The 16,322-nt window shown below is 40.8% G+C and overlaps 1 protein-coding gene across 1 annotated transcript; it reads left to right on the top strand.

The window, feature by feature from the left end:
• The first annotated feature begins 1,743 nt into the window (after positions 1-1,743).
• LOC123642074 (NACHT, LRR and PYD domains-containing protein 10-like) lies at positions 1,744-15,331 on the top strand. Its single transcript, XM_045557000.1, has 3 exons — positions 1,744-2,026; positions 3,214-4,857; positions 15,276-15,331. Exons 1-3 carry the CDS (start codon positions 1,744-1,746, stop codon positions 15,329-15,331), a joined length of 1,983 nt encoding a protein of 660 aa, XP_045412956.1.
• Positions 15,332-16,322: the final 991 nt, after the last annotated feature.

Here is a 16,322-nt window from a genome sequence, read left to right as displayed (position 1 = left end):
ATCGCTTAACTTCAATGGGACTGGCTTTTATCAAAAAGTCCCAAAAGAAAACATGTTGGCATGAATGCAGAGAGATAGGAACCCTCATACAATGCTGGTGGAACAGAAAACTAGTACAACCTCTATGGAAAGCAATATGGAGATACCTCAAAGAGTCAAGAGTAGAATTACCATTTGATCCAGCATCCTACTCATGGGTATTTACTGATAGGAAAAACAAGACATTCTATAAAAAAGACATCTACACTTGAAAGTATATAGCAGCACAATTCACAATTGCAAAGATGTGGAAACAACCCAGGTGCCCATCAATACATGAATGTATTAATAAAATGTGGTATATATGGAATACTACTCAGCCATAAAAAACGATGGTGAACTAGCACCTCTTGTACTATCCTTGATGGAACTGGAGCCCATTCTTTGAAGTGAAGTATCACAAGAAGGGAAAAACAAGCACCACATGTACTCACCATTAAATTGGTACTAACTGGTCAACACTTATGTCCACATATGGAAGTAACATCCATAGGGTGTTGGGCAGGAGGGAGGGGGAAAGAGGGAATGGGTAAATTCACACCTAATGGGTGTGGTGCATGCTGTCTGGGGGATGGGCATGCTTGTTTCTCTGACTCAGGTGTTGCAAAGGCCATATATGTAACCAAAGTGTCTGTACCCCCATAATTTTTTAAAATAAATTAAAAAATAAATAAATAAATAAATAAAATAATTCTACATTTAAAAAAGCCCTTAAAAATGAAACTTAAGGCCAGGCATGGTGGCTCATGCTTGTAATCCTAGCACTCTGGGAGGCTGAGGCGGGTGGATCGCTCGAGGTCAGGAGTTTGAGACCAGCCTGAGCAAGAGTGAGACCCTGTCTCTACTAAAAATAGAAACAAAATATCTGACCAACTAAAATATATATAGAAAAAATTAGCCGGGCATGGTGGCGCATGCCTGTAGTCCCAGCTACTCGGGAGGATGAGGCAGTAGGATTGCTTAAGCCCAGGAGTTTGAGGTTGCTGTGAGCTAGGCTGACGCCACAGCACTCACTCTAGCCTGGGCAACAAAGTGACACTCTGTCTCAAAAAAAAAAAAAGAAACTTAAATTTGTCTCTACTAAATGTACACCTAAGTCGGGCAAGTGGGAGGGGTGAGAAGACGATGGGTATATACACACCTAATGGGTGCAGTGCATGCTGTCTGGGGGATGGACATTCTTGCAGCTCTGATTTGGGTAAGGCAAAGGCAATACATGTAACCTAAACATTTGCACCCCTGTAATATGCTGAAATTAAAATAAATAAATAAATAAAATAAATTTGTTTCATAATCCATCTATCTGAGGAACATTCTTGGTGTAGAAAAGAATGTGTGTGAGAGGGAGAGAAGAAAGGAGGGAGGAGAGAGAGACAGAGATAGAGATGGAGGGGGAGAGAAAGAGAGAGGGAGGGAGAGGCCAACACACCCAATGGTACCTTCCTATTTGCTGACATGAGTGTCACCTGACAGATGCCACAAATCATCTGGCAAAGAGGCACAGGGGAATGACTAGGGGAATTCCTCTGCGGTCTCATCTGCTCACCTTTCTTAGAACTTTGCACACCTCTCATCTGGCCCTGGAGTCTGTTCTGCAGCTTGTCAAGCACCCAGTAAGGTGCCTTCAGGCTGCTCTCCCATCAGCAGCAGACTCCTGCTCTCACCTCCTCCTCCAGGTCACAGGTCTGAACTTGACCCTTCACCATGGTCCTGGCTGATGACCCCCAGAAGGCATTGCTCTGGGCTCTGAGTGAACTTGAGGAGAACAATTTCAAGATATTAAAGTTCCACTTACGGGGTATGGCCCTGCCTGAGGGCCAGCCCCACCTGGCCAGAGGGGAGCTGGAGGGTCTGAGTCGGGTGGAGCTGGCATCTAAGCTGGTTCTAACTTACGGAGCACAGGAGGCTGTGAGAGTGGTGCTCGAGGTCTTGAAGGTCATGAACCTGTTGGAACTCGTGGACCAGCTCAGACTCATTTGTCTCAATGGTGAGTGTGGAGGGGAAAAGAGGAGGGTGGGGTGGCTCTGGGGCCTCCTCCCTGCATGGCATTTCCAGAGACTCCCATGGCCGGTAGTTTGTGCCTTCTGCCGTCCTGCCCTCTGCCCTTCCTGGGAGTCCCCAATGCCTCAGGGTCCGGGGTGGTCTCCAGCTGAGTGTTCTGACAACTGTCAGGTGGGGCCTGAGCCGAAGGTAGGGGTTTATTCATAAGTAGACTACAGTATCTTATGGCCATAACATCCCATCTCCTACCTCCAGCTGCAGTGTCAGAGAAGGGGACAGTGTGAAGAAACGGGCTTAGAGATCCAGGATGGTGCTGGTGATGGGATTTCCACCAACCTGGAGAAATGGCTTCAGGGTGTGAGGCTTGGACCTGCCCCAGCTGCTTCCTGGCAGGCAGCTCAGGCTGCTTCTTTCAGTCCTCTGTGCCCGTGATCTCTCACGGAACCACCCTAGAGAGTGGGGTGGGGGTGGAGCCTCCTATTCCTTCTCATGGGGTGCTGGGGAGGAGGGAGGATCTGTCAGTGCCTGTGCTCCCTCCCGTAAGCTCCTTTCATGCCTGAAAGCTCCTCTGCTACAGTAAAATGGGAGGGTGTCATGGAGTCCAAATTGCAGGTGCTGCTCTGCAACTGGTTTATTTTAACCATTTGGCCCATGCTTTTCAAAGAACAGGCTCCCATTCCCTCCGCATGCTCTGGTGTTCCTTTCCTTTCTCCTCTCTGTGTCTCTACCCCTTCACCTGGGAACATTTCCCATGGACACCCAGACATTTATGCATTGTCACATACAGAGACTTTTGCACTTACATGTATTCTACAAACACACTGCTGGTGCACACTGACATGCCTTCCCTGCACAACATGCAGCTTCCATGAGCACATTCCTATGAGCACATGTGGATACAAACATCCACACACATCCCACAAATACCCACACACACAACACACCCTCAGTCACACACAGATGTGCACATGCACACCGCACACACATGCACACACACTCATATGCACATACAGGGGTCTCTTCTTGTGAAGCCAGAACTAGAATCTTCAGGGAGATACAAGTCAGGGAGCATAGAAGAAGATCAGGTCAACAAGCAGAGTCAGAGTTTAGAGGGCCCATTTTGGCTTTTGAAGTTCCCATTTCACCACCTAACACCCTATTTTTCTGGCTCAGATTACAGAGAAACATACCGAGAGCACGTGCGCTCCCTAGAGGAGATGAGAGAAGGGGCAGGTGGCAGCAGCTACATTCAGCTGCTCCTGGTGGCCAAGCCCAGCTCAGGGAGCTCAGAATCATCTGCCTCCCCTGTCCCAGAGCAGGAGCTGGACTCTGTCGTGGTGGAAGCTCTATTTGGTTCGGGGGAAAAGCCCTACCCGGCCCCATCCTCAGTGGTGCTACAGGGGTCTGCTGGCGCTGGGAAGACAACCCTGGCCAAGAAAATGGTGCTGGACTGGGCTATGGGTACCCTGTACCCAGGCCGGTTTGATTATGTCTTTTATGTGAGCTGCAAAGAAGTAGTCCTGCTGCCCAAGGGCAAAATTGAGCAGCTTCTCTTCTGGTGTTGTGGGGACAGTCAAGCCCCTGTCACAGAGATTCTGAGGCAGCCAGAGCGGCTGCTGTTCATCCTGGATGGCTTCGATGAGCTGCAGAGGCCCTTTGAGAAACACTTGAAGAAGATGAGCTCGAGTCCCAAGGAGGAGCTCCTGCACCGTCTAATTAGTAGAAGGATACTTCCCACATGCTCTCTGCTCATCACCACCCGGCCCCAGGCTTTGCATAATCTTAAACCCTTGCTGAAACACACAGAGTACCTCCACATCCTAGGCTTCTCTGAGGAGGAGAGGAGGAGCTATTTCAGGTCCTATTTCAAGGACGAGGAGCAAGCCAGGAAGGCCTTTGAAGTTGTAGAAGGCAATGCCATTCTCTACCAAGCGTGTCAGGTTCCAGGCATTTGCTGGGTGGTCTGCTCCTGGCTGAAGAGGCAGTTGGAGAGAGGCCAGGGAGTGTCAGAGACACCCAGAAACAGCGCTGACATCTTCATGGCCTATGTGTCCACCTTCCTGCCATCTGATGACAAGGACGGCTGCTCTGAGCCCTCCCGGCACAGGGTCCTGAGGAGTCTGTGCTCCTTGGCAGCTGAGGGGATCCAGCACCAGAGGTTCCTGTTTGAAGAAGCTGAGCTCAGGAAGCACAATTTAGATGGCCCCAGCCTGGCTGCTTTCCTGAGCAGCAACGATTACCAAGAGGGAGTTGACATCAAGAAGTTCTACAGCTTCTGCCACATCAGCTTCCAGGAATTTTTTCATGCCATGTCCTACCTGGTGACAGAGGACCAGAGCCGGCTGGGGGAAGCATCCCGCAGAGAAGTGGAAAGGGTGTTGCAGGAAAAGGACCCAGAAGGGAACAAGGAGATGACCCTCAGTGTGCAGTTTCTATTGGATATGTCAAAGAAAGAGAGCTCCTCAAACTTGGAGCTAAAGTTCCGTTTCAAAATTTCTCCCTGTATAATGCAGGATCTGAAGCACATTAAAGAACAGGTGGAATCTTTGAAGTTGAACAGAACCTGGGATTTTGAACTCTCTCTGAATAAGTTTAAAATAAAGAACCTGGCACAAGGTATTCAAATAAGGGATATGTCATTCAACATAAAACATTCAAATGAAAGGAAGTCCCATAGCAGCAAATTATTTTCTGTGAAAACCAGTTTGAATAATGGACAGAAAGAAGAGCCAAAATGTCCTCTTGTTAACAAAGGTAACATAGCAGGAATGCAAAAGGAGGCTTCTAAGGGAAAAGGCAGAGGGGCAGAGGAACCAGGCAATAAAGTTAGGAGCACTAAGATGGGAAGCAGAGAAACAGGGACAACAGTGTTGAAGGCTCAGAAGAATGGGGGGATGGAGGGACAGGAGGATGGGGAAAGACAGACAGCAAGTAAAACAGGATGGAGAGCTAGCTATATGTCTTTACCAAGTTACTTACCCAGTCCAAACATTAATTCTAAAAAATTTATAAAATGAGAAGAGTAATGTTTTTAATTTAGGAAGATTATAAGGCTTAGAACTACTATTACTACTACTACTACTAGAATAGCAGAAACAGTGACAGTAATAAAAGGTAACACATGAGAGCAGCCTGAGCCAGAGTGAGACCTCATCTCTACTGAAAAAAAAATAGAAAGAAATTAGCTGGACAACTAAAAATATATAGAAAAAATTAGCTGGGCATGGTGGCACATGCCTGTAGTCCCAGCTACTTGGGAGGCTGAGGCAGTAGGATTGCTTAAGCCCAGGAGTTTGAGGTTGCTGTGAGCTAGGCTGATGCCACAGCCCTTTAGCCGGGCAACAGATGGAAACTCTGTCTCAAAAAAAATAAATAAATAAAACAAAAAATAAAAGGTAACACATTTTAGAGCTCTTGTTTTGTGTCAGGTTTTGTGCAAGCATTTATCTACATATATAGTTCACTTTTGTTCACTTCTAAAAACCTACATAAGTGTTCTATTTTGTCTTGGCTTCTCTCCCTCAACATCCAGTTTTATATATTACAAATAATGCTGCCATGATCATTTTGAACATCTTTTTCTTTTCTGTTTTTTTGAACATCTATACTCATTTGTGTTGAATACATGTAATTGTGAACATCTATACTCATTTGTGTTGAATACATGTAATTTGTGTTGAATACATGTAATACAGAACTGTAATTTCTGGGTCAAAATGTATGTATATCTTCAACTTTGGAAAACAAAGGTGAACAATTTTTCAAAGTAGTTGCATGACTCTAATGAGCCATGTATAAGAGTTCTCATTATTCATTATTAGTTTTTAAAATTTTAATTGTGGTATACACACATATAAAATTTACCATCTTAGTCATTTTTAAACGTATAGTTGTAGCGTTAAATATATTTGCATTATAATTTTTTAAATTTGAAATAATTGTAGACTTATAGAAAAGTTTCAAAAACACTACAAACAGATCCTGGTGCAGTGATGTGCACTTGTAGTTTTACCTACTTTGGAGGCTGAGGCAGGGAGGATAGCTTGATCCCAGGAGTTTGAGTTTAGCCTGGGCAACATAGTGAGACTCTGTCTCTAAACATCAAAACCAAAACCAAAAATACCCTACAATGAAGTTCCCATTTCTGTACAGCCTTCATCCAGCCTCCACGTATATTAGCATCATGCATAAACATAGTACAGTTATTAAAACTAAGCCATTAGCACTGGTGCAATATTATCAGCTAAACTACAGACATTATTTGGATTTTACCAGTGTTTGCACTAATGCTCTTTTTCTGTTCCAAAATTTAATCCAGGATCCCACTTTGCACTTATTTGTCATGTCATCTTAGTCCCCCATCTGTGGAAGACATTCTCTTCAAATTTCCTTGTCTTCCTATATGACTTTGACATCTTTAAAGTACTGGTCAGGTAAACTGTAGAATGTTCCTCAGTTTGGATTTATGTAATGTTTTGAGGGTCTGCATTTTTGGGAAATACACTGTTAGTGTAGGTAGGAAAGTGAGACATGAGCAGTGGAAATATGGAATGGGTCATGTGAATAAATGGGATACTGAATTAAAAACACATTATAAGATAACGGTAACCATAAGTGTCACAGAATGAAAGTGTAAGAAAAGTGAGGCATGAACAGAAAAAATGTGAAAGCAATTAATGTAAACAAATGGAATGTTGAGTAAGAGAACATATTGTAACAGTAAGATAAGGGTAATTATAATTCTCACAAGAAACATAATGAAAATGATACAGGATACATTATATGACATTACAGTTTGTCTCCCCACCCTGCCCCATGGGCTTTGGTGTCATGACACATCTGGGTGTAACCATGATAAAGTGAAAATTTTTCCTCGTCCCATGGTAGGAAGGAGACAACATCCCCATTGGTCAAGAAAAAAAGGAGAAGAGACAACGTCATAAAGGAGGAGAGGCCAGACAAGACCAAAAGGATGTCATAAAAACCCCAGCACCAAATGTTAGTGTAGGTAGGAAAGGGAGACATGAACAAAGAAAGTACAGAACAGACTGTGTAATCAAATGGGATACTGAATAAAAAAACACATTGTAAGATAAGGGTAACCAAAAGTGTCACAGAATGTAAGAAAAGTGAGGCATGAACAGAAAAAATGTGAAAGTAGTTAATTTAAACAAAAGGAATGTTGAGTAAGAGAAAATATTGTAACAATAAGATAAGGGTAATTACAATTATCACAAGAAACATAATAAAAATAACACAGTGCCCATTATATGGCATTATGGTTTGTCCCCTTCAGTGAGCTTTGGGTGTCATGATGCATCTGGGCCTGTGATAAGATGAAAAACTCCCCCAGCCTGATGGCAGGAAGGAGACAACATCCCCATTGGTCAAGAAAAAAAGGGAAGAGACATCACAAAGGAGGAGAGACCAGACAAGAAAGAAAAGGAGAAACTCAAAGAGACCCCAGTACCACTGTCCACTGAGACGTATGCCCACTCCTACCCCTGTTGGAGTGTACTATCACTTGCTGTTTAAAAACCCAAAGAGACCCCAGGACCACAGTCCACTTGGATGTGTGCCCACTCTTAACCCCTTTCAGAATAAACTTTGGCTTTAATAAACTTTACTGTTACTGCTTCAAAATGCTCTCTTGCTTTCATTCTTCAATTGCAAGAAGACAAGAACTGAGGAGTTCAACAGCTGGTAACAATCCTACAAAGATGATGTGTGCTTAGTGTATCATATCAGGAGACACATGATGTTGTCTTATTATTGGAGATGTCAATCTTGATCACTTTGTTAAAGTTTTATTTGCCAGTTCTCTCCACTATGAAGTTACTATTTTCCCCCTTGTATTTCACAAATATTTGAGAAGAGACACTTTGAGACTATGCAAGTGTCCTGTTTTTCCTTAAAATTTCTCCCACAAATTTTGGCATCTATTGGTGGATCTTGCCCACAGCAATTGTTACTATGATTTTAATGGTGATCTTTCTATTTCCCCTATTTCTTCTACATTTGGAAGGAATTAATTATAATTCCTTTGTAAAGAATCCTCCCTATGTAAACTTTAAGTCTGATATTCATATTGAAAAGTGTAGAAATCTTGTTATCAGCCCTTTATCGGATGTGTAGAGAGCAAATATTTTCTCGCATTCTGTAGACTGTCTATTCACTCTAATCATAGTTTCTTTGGCTGTGCAAAAGCTTTTTAATTTGATCAGGTCCCATTTATTTATTTTTGTTGTTGCTGTGATTGCTTTGGGGGTCTTGTTCAAAAATTCTTTGCCTAGGCCGATGTCTGAAAGGGTCTTCCCTACATTTTTTTCTAGGATTCTTAAGGTTTCATGTCTTAGGTTTCAGTCTGTTATCCATCATGAGTTGATTTTTGTAAGTGGTGAGAAGTGGGGATCCAGTTTCAATCTTCTGCATGTAGCTATTCAGTTTTCCCAGCACCATTTATTGAAAAGAAATTCTTTTCCCCAGTGCATATTTTTGTCTGTTTTGTCAAAGATTAGATTACCGTATGTGGATGGTTTCATCTCTGGATTCTCAGTCCTGTTCCTAAGGTCTATATCTCTGTTCTTGTGCCATTACCATGCTGTTTTAGTTACTATAGACTTGTAGTACAGCTTGAAGTCTGGTAGACTGATACCTCCCAGTTTGTTCTTTTTGCTTAAGATTGCTTTGGCTATACGAGGTCTTCCCTGGTTCCATACACAGCATAAAATTATTTTTTCTAGATCTGTAAAGAATGATGATGGTACTTTGATAGGGATTGCATTAATTCTGTAGATCACTTTAGGTAGTATGGACATTTTAACAATGTTGATTCTGCCAATCCATGGGCAAGGTAGATTTTTCCATCTGTTTATATCTTCTATAATTTCTTTTCTTAGTGTTTCATAGTTTTCCCTGTATATGTCTCTCACCTCTTTCATTAAATCTATCTAGAACTCAAAAAAAAAAAATCAACAAGAAAAAATCAAACAACCCCATCAATAAATGGGCAAAGGACACGAACAGAAACTTTTCAAAAGAAGACAGTATAATGGCCAGCAATCGTATAAAAAAATGCTCAAGATCTCTAATCATTAGAGAAATGCAAATCAAAACCACAATGAGATATCATCTAACCCCAGTGAGATTGGCCTTTATAAAAAAATCCCAAAACAATAAATGCTGGAGAGGATGTGGAGAGATAGGAACACTCTTACACTGCTGGTGGGCCTGCAAATTAGTGCAACCTTTTGTGGAAAAGAATTTGGAGACGCGTCAAAGAGCTAAAAATAGAAATACCATTTGATCCAGCAATAGCACTAATAGGCATCTACATAAAAGAACAAAAGACATTCTATAATAAAGACATATGCACCCCAATGTTTATGGCAGCACAATTCATTATTGCAAGGATGTGGAAACAACCCAAGTGCCTGTCAATTCATGAGTGGATTAATAAAATTTGGTATATGTATACAATGGAATATTACTCAATTATAAGAAATGACAGTGATCTAGCACCTTTTATATTTTCCTGGATAGAGCTTGAGCCCATCCTCTGAAGTGAAGTATCACAGGAATGGAAGAATAAGTACCACATGTACTTGCCATCAAACTGGCACTGACTGATGGATACTATGGTGCTCACACGGTAAGTAATATTATTCAGGGATTGGGGGTTGAGGTGGGTAAACTCATAGTTAATGGACGTGGTGAGTATTGTAAGGGGAAAAGTCACACTTCAAATCATGGTTTGGGTGAGGCAAAGTCATAGCATGTAACCAAAATGTTTGTACCCCCATAATATCCTGAAATAAAAATAAAGTATGGAAATCATGACTGAACAGTGTGATGACTTTCACAAAGTGTATATCGCTTGTGTCCCCATCATTGAGCTCAAGAAACAAAATGCATTCAGTATTCTGAAAGCCCTCCTTATGTCCTCCCCTACTCACTACCCTTTCTCCTCCCAAAGGTAACTTCTATCCTGGCTTCTGACATCATAGATGACTTTTGTCTGATTTGTAATCTTTATATAAATGGAAATATACAGTACATTTTTTTCTGTTTTGCTTTCTCTATTCTCCATTATGTTTTTAAGATTTACTCCTATTACTGCAGTAGTTCATTAATTTTCTTTGAAGTATAATATTCTGTTGTTTGGCTAAACCACGGTTTGTCCATTTTGGCATCGATGGACATTTGAATTGTTTCTAGTTTTTGGCTATTAAGTGTAATGATATGAACTTTCTTGTGCATATATGTTGGTATGCATATGAATGAATTTCAGGTGGACTTATTATGTAGGAGTGAAACTGCTGAATCACAGGGCATGTGTATGTTTATCTTTGTGGTATTGCCAAATAGATGTATAAAGTGATAGTAATAATTTACACTGCCATCAACAATGTATAAGAGTTCCATGTTTTCCACATACATTGCCAAATAGATGTCCAAAGCAATTGTAATAATTTACATTGCTATATACAATGTACAAGAGTTCCATTTGTTCCATATCTCTGCTAAAAGATGGTAAGAATAGGTGTCTGAGGGCCACATTCTGTTCTATTGCCCCAGCCACTGCTCTCTTTTCCTGGAATGTGGGGTACCATGTCAGGCCAGCCCTGGGATGCATAGCTACTCAGCATAGTCAAGGTACCAATTCCCCAGGGGGCAATGTGTTGCTTGGGCTCAGACCTTGGGGCATGACCACTCTTGGCAGCCCAGGCACCATTTCTCTGGGCTGCAGGGAACAGCTTCACCTTAGGCTCCAGGGAGGCTAACTAATCTGGGTAGCCAAGGTACTATTTTCTCAGGAGGCAGGGCATTGCTTCACTTGCACAGTGGGGGCAGGGGGCAGAGCACCTCAGGGACTGACGTGTAGATGGAGCAGCTCCATCATAGCACTGTTTCCCTAGGAGGCAGTGCACAGCTTCAGCTGGAGTCCTGTGAGGCACAGTGCAGCAGCAACTAGGACGGGGTTTTAGAGTGGCTCTGCCAAGGCACCATTTCCCCAAGAGAGAGTGCACAGCTTTAGCTCCTCCTTGAAGGGGTGCCAAGCAGGGGAAAATGGGAGGGGTAGGTGCAGATGCTCACAGCTAGGCTTTGGGATGTTGGGCCACAGGGCAAGGAAGGAGGGAGGGTATGGGGTTCTTAGGCGACATAAACTCAGGGATGAAAGGAAGCCCTGTCCAATCACCTGCAGATCAAAACACTCCAGTGGTATTTCCAGTTATAAAATGGCATAATGTCGTAGCTGATCAGGCCACAAGGCGGGGCAAGGGGTCCTTGCCTGGGCACAATGTTGGAAACACCTGGTGTTGGGAGTGCCTGTCAGGACTGCAAGGTCTCCAGTAATGAGGTCTATATGTGTCTGAGGTGTTGAGGGCTGCTGAGGTCATCTCACTTACCTTTTCTTTGCAGGAAGAAGTCCCCATTGGTTCCAAGCTGGTCCCAGGTGGGGAATGGGTTGATGGAGGCCAGGTATTTCCTTCCATTCTCTATGTGCCTATTCCCTTCCATTCTCTATGTGCCTATTCTTAATTTCTGCCCTCACCAGGGTTCCCATGGCTCCTTTGAGATACTCTGGTGCTCTTCTTTAGTTATTTTTGTCAGAATGTAGTGGTTTATTCATTGTTTTGGCTGTCTTTGTGGATGGGAGGACAAGTGCTAGAACTTCCTTTTAGTCATTCTTTAGTTTACTTGTTCATTCATTGACTGCATAAACCAATTGTTCTTAGGAAAGATTCTTTTAAAAAGCCGGGCTATGTGGCTCATGCTTGTAGTCCTAGATACTCTGGAGGCTGGTGGGAGGATTGCTTGAGCCCAGGAGTTCAAGACCAGCCTGGGTGATACAGCAAGACCCTCTTTCTTAAAAAAAAAAAGAAAGAAAGAAAGAAAGAAAGAAAAATAATTTTTTATTTATTGGATGATCATTAGATTCTGGAAGGTCACTAAATTCATACCTTTTTCATTGTCTTTTGCAATAAATAAAAGCCTGTACTGGCAAGATGTTTATGAAATTACAGAAAGAAATCAGGTCACATTAATTCTAAATGTGAAGTATATGCCGGGACTTCATACAGTTGTGATGTTATTTGAGGAGATAGAAATGATCTATCTCCTTTTCTAAATTTGGCCACAGTTTAAAAAATTTGTGTCATTCTGATGAATAGAAATTGCTACTATGTTTTACACATAGTAGCCTAATCATGTCATTTCCTTATATTATTCTCTGTGGTGATTTTCAGTTACAGTCACTGTGGCTGCTACTTCTGCTAGTTGCCCAGTTTGTGCCCATTCTCCCTTTTCTTTACTAACAAAACTCCAATTTTCTTAAGGGCAGCAATGGATCCTCTTAAACAATTTCCCAGTTTCTCTTATACACAAGGGTGGTTTGTGACACAGTTTTGACTAGTGATATGTAGGTGAACATCCTTGGGTGAGTCTTCTGTGAAAACTCTTTAAAGGGTGTGACTTAGATAACAGGGATGTTTTGCTTTGTCCTTCCTCTTCCTTCTACCTGAAAGCAGCCATGAGGTTAGAGGTGGAGCAGCTATCTTGCGACAAAAGTTACAAGTATGAGGAGGAAAGCCAAGCTCTAAAGAGGCAGAGTAGAAAAAGCTAGAAGGAGGGTGCACCTGTGGTGCATTGTGTAGCTACCCTAACATCCGTCTCCTATTTCCTTACAAAGTGTTTACTTCAGAAAAATAAACCTGATCTGTGTTTAATCCATTATTTGCTAGGCTTTCTGTTACAGCAAAGTCCAATTCAGACTGATATTGTTACCAAAGAATGTACATTTGAGAAAACATATAGGGAGTGGATAATTTGGCATTTTTGCCCCAAATGTACTTAAGATTTAAGGTTAGAAAATTAAATTTTTTTTTTTTCTGTTTAGATCTGAAAAAGAAATTGTGGAACTACAATGCTGGTGGTCATGAATAAAGTTTGATAAGAAAAAGAATATTCTAGAAGTGAAATAGAGATACAATTTTCTTCCAGAAAATCCAGGCAAACAGCAACCAGTACTATAGACAGGCTTAAAGGTATTATAATCTCCCTCATCAAAGATGCTTAGAGCAGAGGTGGCTGATATTCCAAGCAAACTTGAAATGGAAAAAAAAATCACATATATGGCTTCATTTCAAATATAAAATTTAATAATTTTTTCCAGAAGAATGTAACATATGCTTCTCAAAGAAAATATACAGAAGAGAAAAAAAATACCTTAAATTCTACCATGAAAAGTTGCACATCATGAACATTTTGTTGAGTTCCTTTCCAAGTAGTTTTTCTTGCAGATATTTCTTATTATTTACATAACTTGGATAATAGGATTATTCAAGTGTGTATTTTATTTGTTACATTTAAGTTAATACCTTATACATGGTTTATGTTATTGCAGAATTTTCATAAGCTTAATTTTTCATCATAACGTGGAAAATAAATTATTTGCAATTCTGTGTTTTTAGATGTTTAAGTTGTTTTGAATTTTGTTGATACATAAAAAGTTCTGCCTTTATGTGCATACTATTTTTCCTTCAGTACTGAAAATTATTTCCTTTAGACTAGATTTCAGAAAAGGCACTATTGGGTCAAAGGTTTTGAATATTGTTTAGACCCTTGATACATGCTGTCAAACTGCCAATTAGGAAGGTTGTACTGGTTGCTCTGTTCTTCACTGTTATAGAGTGTCTTGTTTTGCTGCCTGTTACCCAGTATTATTTAATGTTTAAGAAAAATCACTAATTTTATATTTTAAAATGCTGTTACACTATATTACTTTATTTTAAATTAATTAAAATCTTTATTGATATTTTTATTTATTTATTTTTATCTAATTTATTTATTTATTTATTTTGAGACAGAGTCTCACTCTGTCACCCAGGCTAGAGTGCCGTGGCGTCAGCCTAGCTCATGGCAACCTCAAACTCTTGGGGCTCAAGTGATCCTACTGCCTTAGCCTCCCAATTAGCTGGGACTACAGGTATGTGCCACCATGCCCAGCTAATTTTTCTATATATATTTTTAGCTGTCCAAATCATTTCTTTCTATTTTTAGTAGAGACGGGGTCTCGCTCTTGCTCAGGCTGGTCTCGAACTCCTGACCTCAAGTGATCTTCCTGCTTCGGACTCCCAGAGTGCTAGGATTATAGGTGTGAGCCACCACACCCGGCCTATTGATATTTTTAGTCATAAAAGTAACACATACTTATTGTAAAATTTTGCATAAATACAAAAGTAAAAGCTATTTTTCTCCTCAACACCAGCCTCCAATGCAATCAAGAGCCTAAACAATGTTCAAAACTGTTGAACAAATGACACACAGGGAGAAAGCATTTGGGGCCATCTATAAGCTGGAAAAATATTTATTTTATATTATGTAATTATAGGAAAATCAACAAAGTATTAGAGAAGACATTAAATATTAAAGTCACCTATTCCTAATAGAATGTTTATAGAAATTTGGGCAGGAAATTTGAGGTTGCTTCCACAAGTATAATTTTCTAATATTAGTTTATATGCTTGAAATGGCTACATGCAATTCCTGATCAAGACATCTTACGAATGATTTGTTCTCATTTTTGATGGTCACCATCAGTAAGAAACTCTTCTCACATGGTAGTTGACTAAAAATTTAACAATTTAACTTTTTTCATTGACAAGTATAATGTTGAAATTTATTATGATAATAAAAATAGATTTTATAACTACTTCAATTTTTTCATATCAAGTATTTGAAAATGATAATTGTTAAAAAAACTCTAATTGGGAGGCCATTAGCGGTGACATGGGGGGCACTTTAAATTCCTTTGTGAACAAACTGGAGCACAATGTAAACAGTAAATTAGAACTAGAAACTATACCAAATAGAAACCACTTACTAACCTCTAACTGAGGACTTTCCACTCTAACCAATCAAAATTGTTTTCTTTGTTTTACTTCTGTAGACACTTTTTATAAAGTTTCCCCTCTTGCTAGTTGCTTGTGATCTGGGGCTGCCCCATTCTTGAATTGCTCAGATAAACTCTTTAAAATTTAAATGTGCTCAAGTTTTTCTTTCATCCTAATGAAGTTCTATTCTTCAGAATGCACATGCAAAGCAAGAGCAGTTACTAACAAATAGTTGAGATGAAAATGAACATAAGAATATGGGAAGGCAGAGATTTGGGGCCACCTTAGGGAACTGTGCTCACCAAGGGCCACTGTCTGATACCCCACTCTGACTTCCAGTCAGCTACATTATTGCCTGTACTCTGTGCTCCCTGGGGCACCTGGAACCCCCTTAGCCATTAAGGTAGCAGCACATTTTGCAAAGCATATCCTGGGCTTTACTCAGTGCCTTTGGGCAGAGTACTCATATTGGACATCACCTACAGTGCTTACTACTGTCTGTATTACCAAAAGTTTGGTACTTGCCCCCACGCTGAATCAATGAGAATGAAGAACGAGGATAAGTGGTTTGAGGAAAAGGAAAGAGAATTTTATTAATTTGCTGGCAAATGAGGAGGGTGGCAGACTAGTGTCTCAAAAAACCACCATCCCATCTTTAAGCAGAAATACAGGGCTTTTTAAAGGGGGATTTTCAGAAGTTAGGCTCAGGTGTGCCTGACCAGTGTCACATGTCTGGGCTTTGTGTATTGTTGTTTAACTGTAGTTGGTGGTTTTGGTTGACCTTATCTCTAGTGAAGATGATCTCATGACCTCCAGACAATTCTGTTGAGCCATCCCCTGTGGTTTAAGGTACTAGAAAACAAAGAACAGAGAACATTTTTCTGTCCCTTTGCTTACTGGCCACAGGCAGAATGAAGAATTTAATTCCCAAAAAGGGTGGGGGATTTTAAAGAGATGACTTGTAATACATTTTGCCCCTTTTCAGACCTTTACCTCTGTTACATCTCCACGGACACACTCGTCTGTTTAGGACAACACTTAGAATCCCCAGAGAGAAGCCAATGACAGTCTTCTAAAACTCTCATTGCTCCAGGCTCTGCCTCAGCTCTCGGAAGACTGAGAGGATAGTTATCCTTAAATAATGAGATTTAGAATGATTAAGAACAGAGTTTATTTGAGCCCAAATCTTGAGGATGACCACTCAGGAGACACAGATTCAAGTTGCCCTGAATATACCCTCTGATTAGCAGCAGTTACATGTAGATTTTTAAAGGAAAAGAAGAGGCAGTTCCTAAGTTTCTTACCAAGTATTAATATTTACATTAAAATAACATAAACTATTGATTGGCTAAACATTGTTTTTTATACCACAAATTCTAGGACCAT

The sequence above is a fragment of the Lemur catta genome, chromosome 7 (genome assembly GCF_020740605.2).
Source record: "Lemur catta isolate mLemCat1 chromosome 7, mLemCat1.pri, whole genome shotgun sequence".
Taxonomy (NCBI): domain Eukaryota; kingdom Metazoa; phylum Chordata; class Mammalia; order Primates; family Lemuridae; genus Lemur; species Lemur catta.
This window is presented reverse-complemented; position numbering and strand designations above follow the sequence as displayed.

Coding starts and splice junctions, on each gene's coding strand:
- LOC123642074 (XM_045557000.1), top strand. CDS start 1,744: ATGGTCCTGGCTGATGACCCCCAGAAGGCATTGCTCTGGGCTCTGAGT. Junction 2,027..3,213: donor CAGACTCATTTGTCTCAATG/GTGAGTGTGGAG, acceptor TTTCTGGCTCAG/ATTACAGAGAAACATACCGA. Junction 4,858..15,275: donor CAGAGGGGCAGAGGAACCAG/GCAATAAAGTTA, acceptor TCTGACTTCCAG/TCAGCTACATTATTGCCTGT.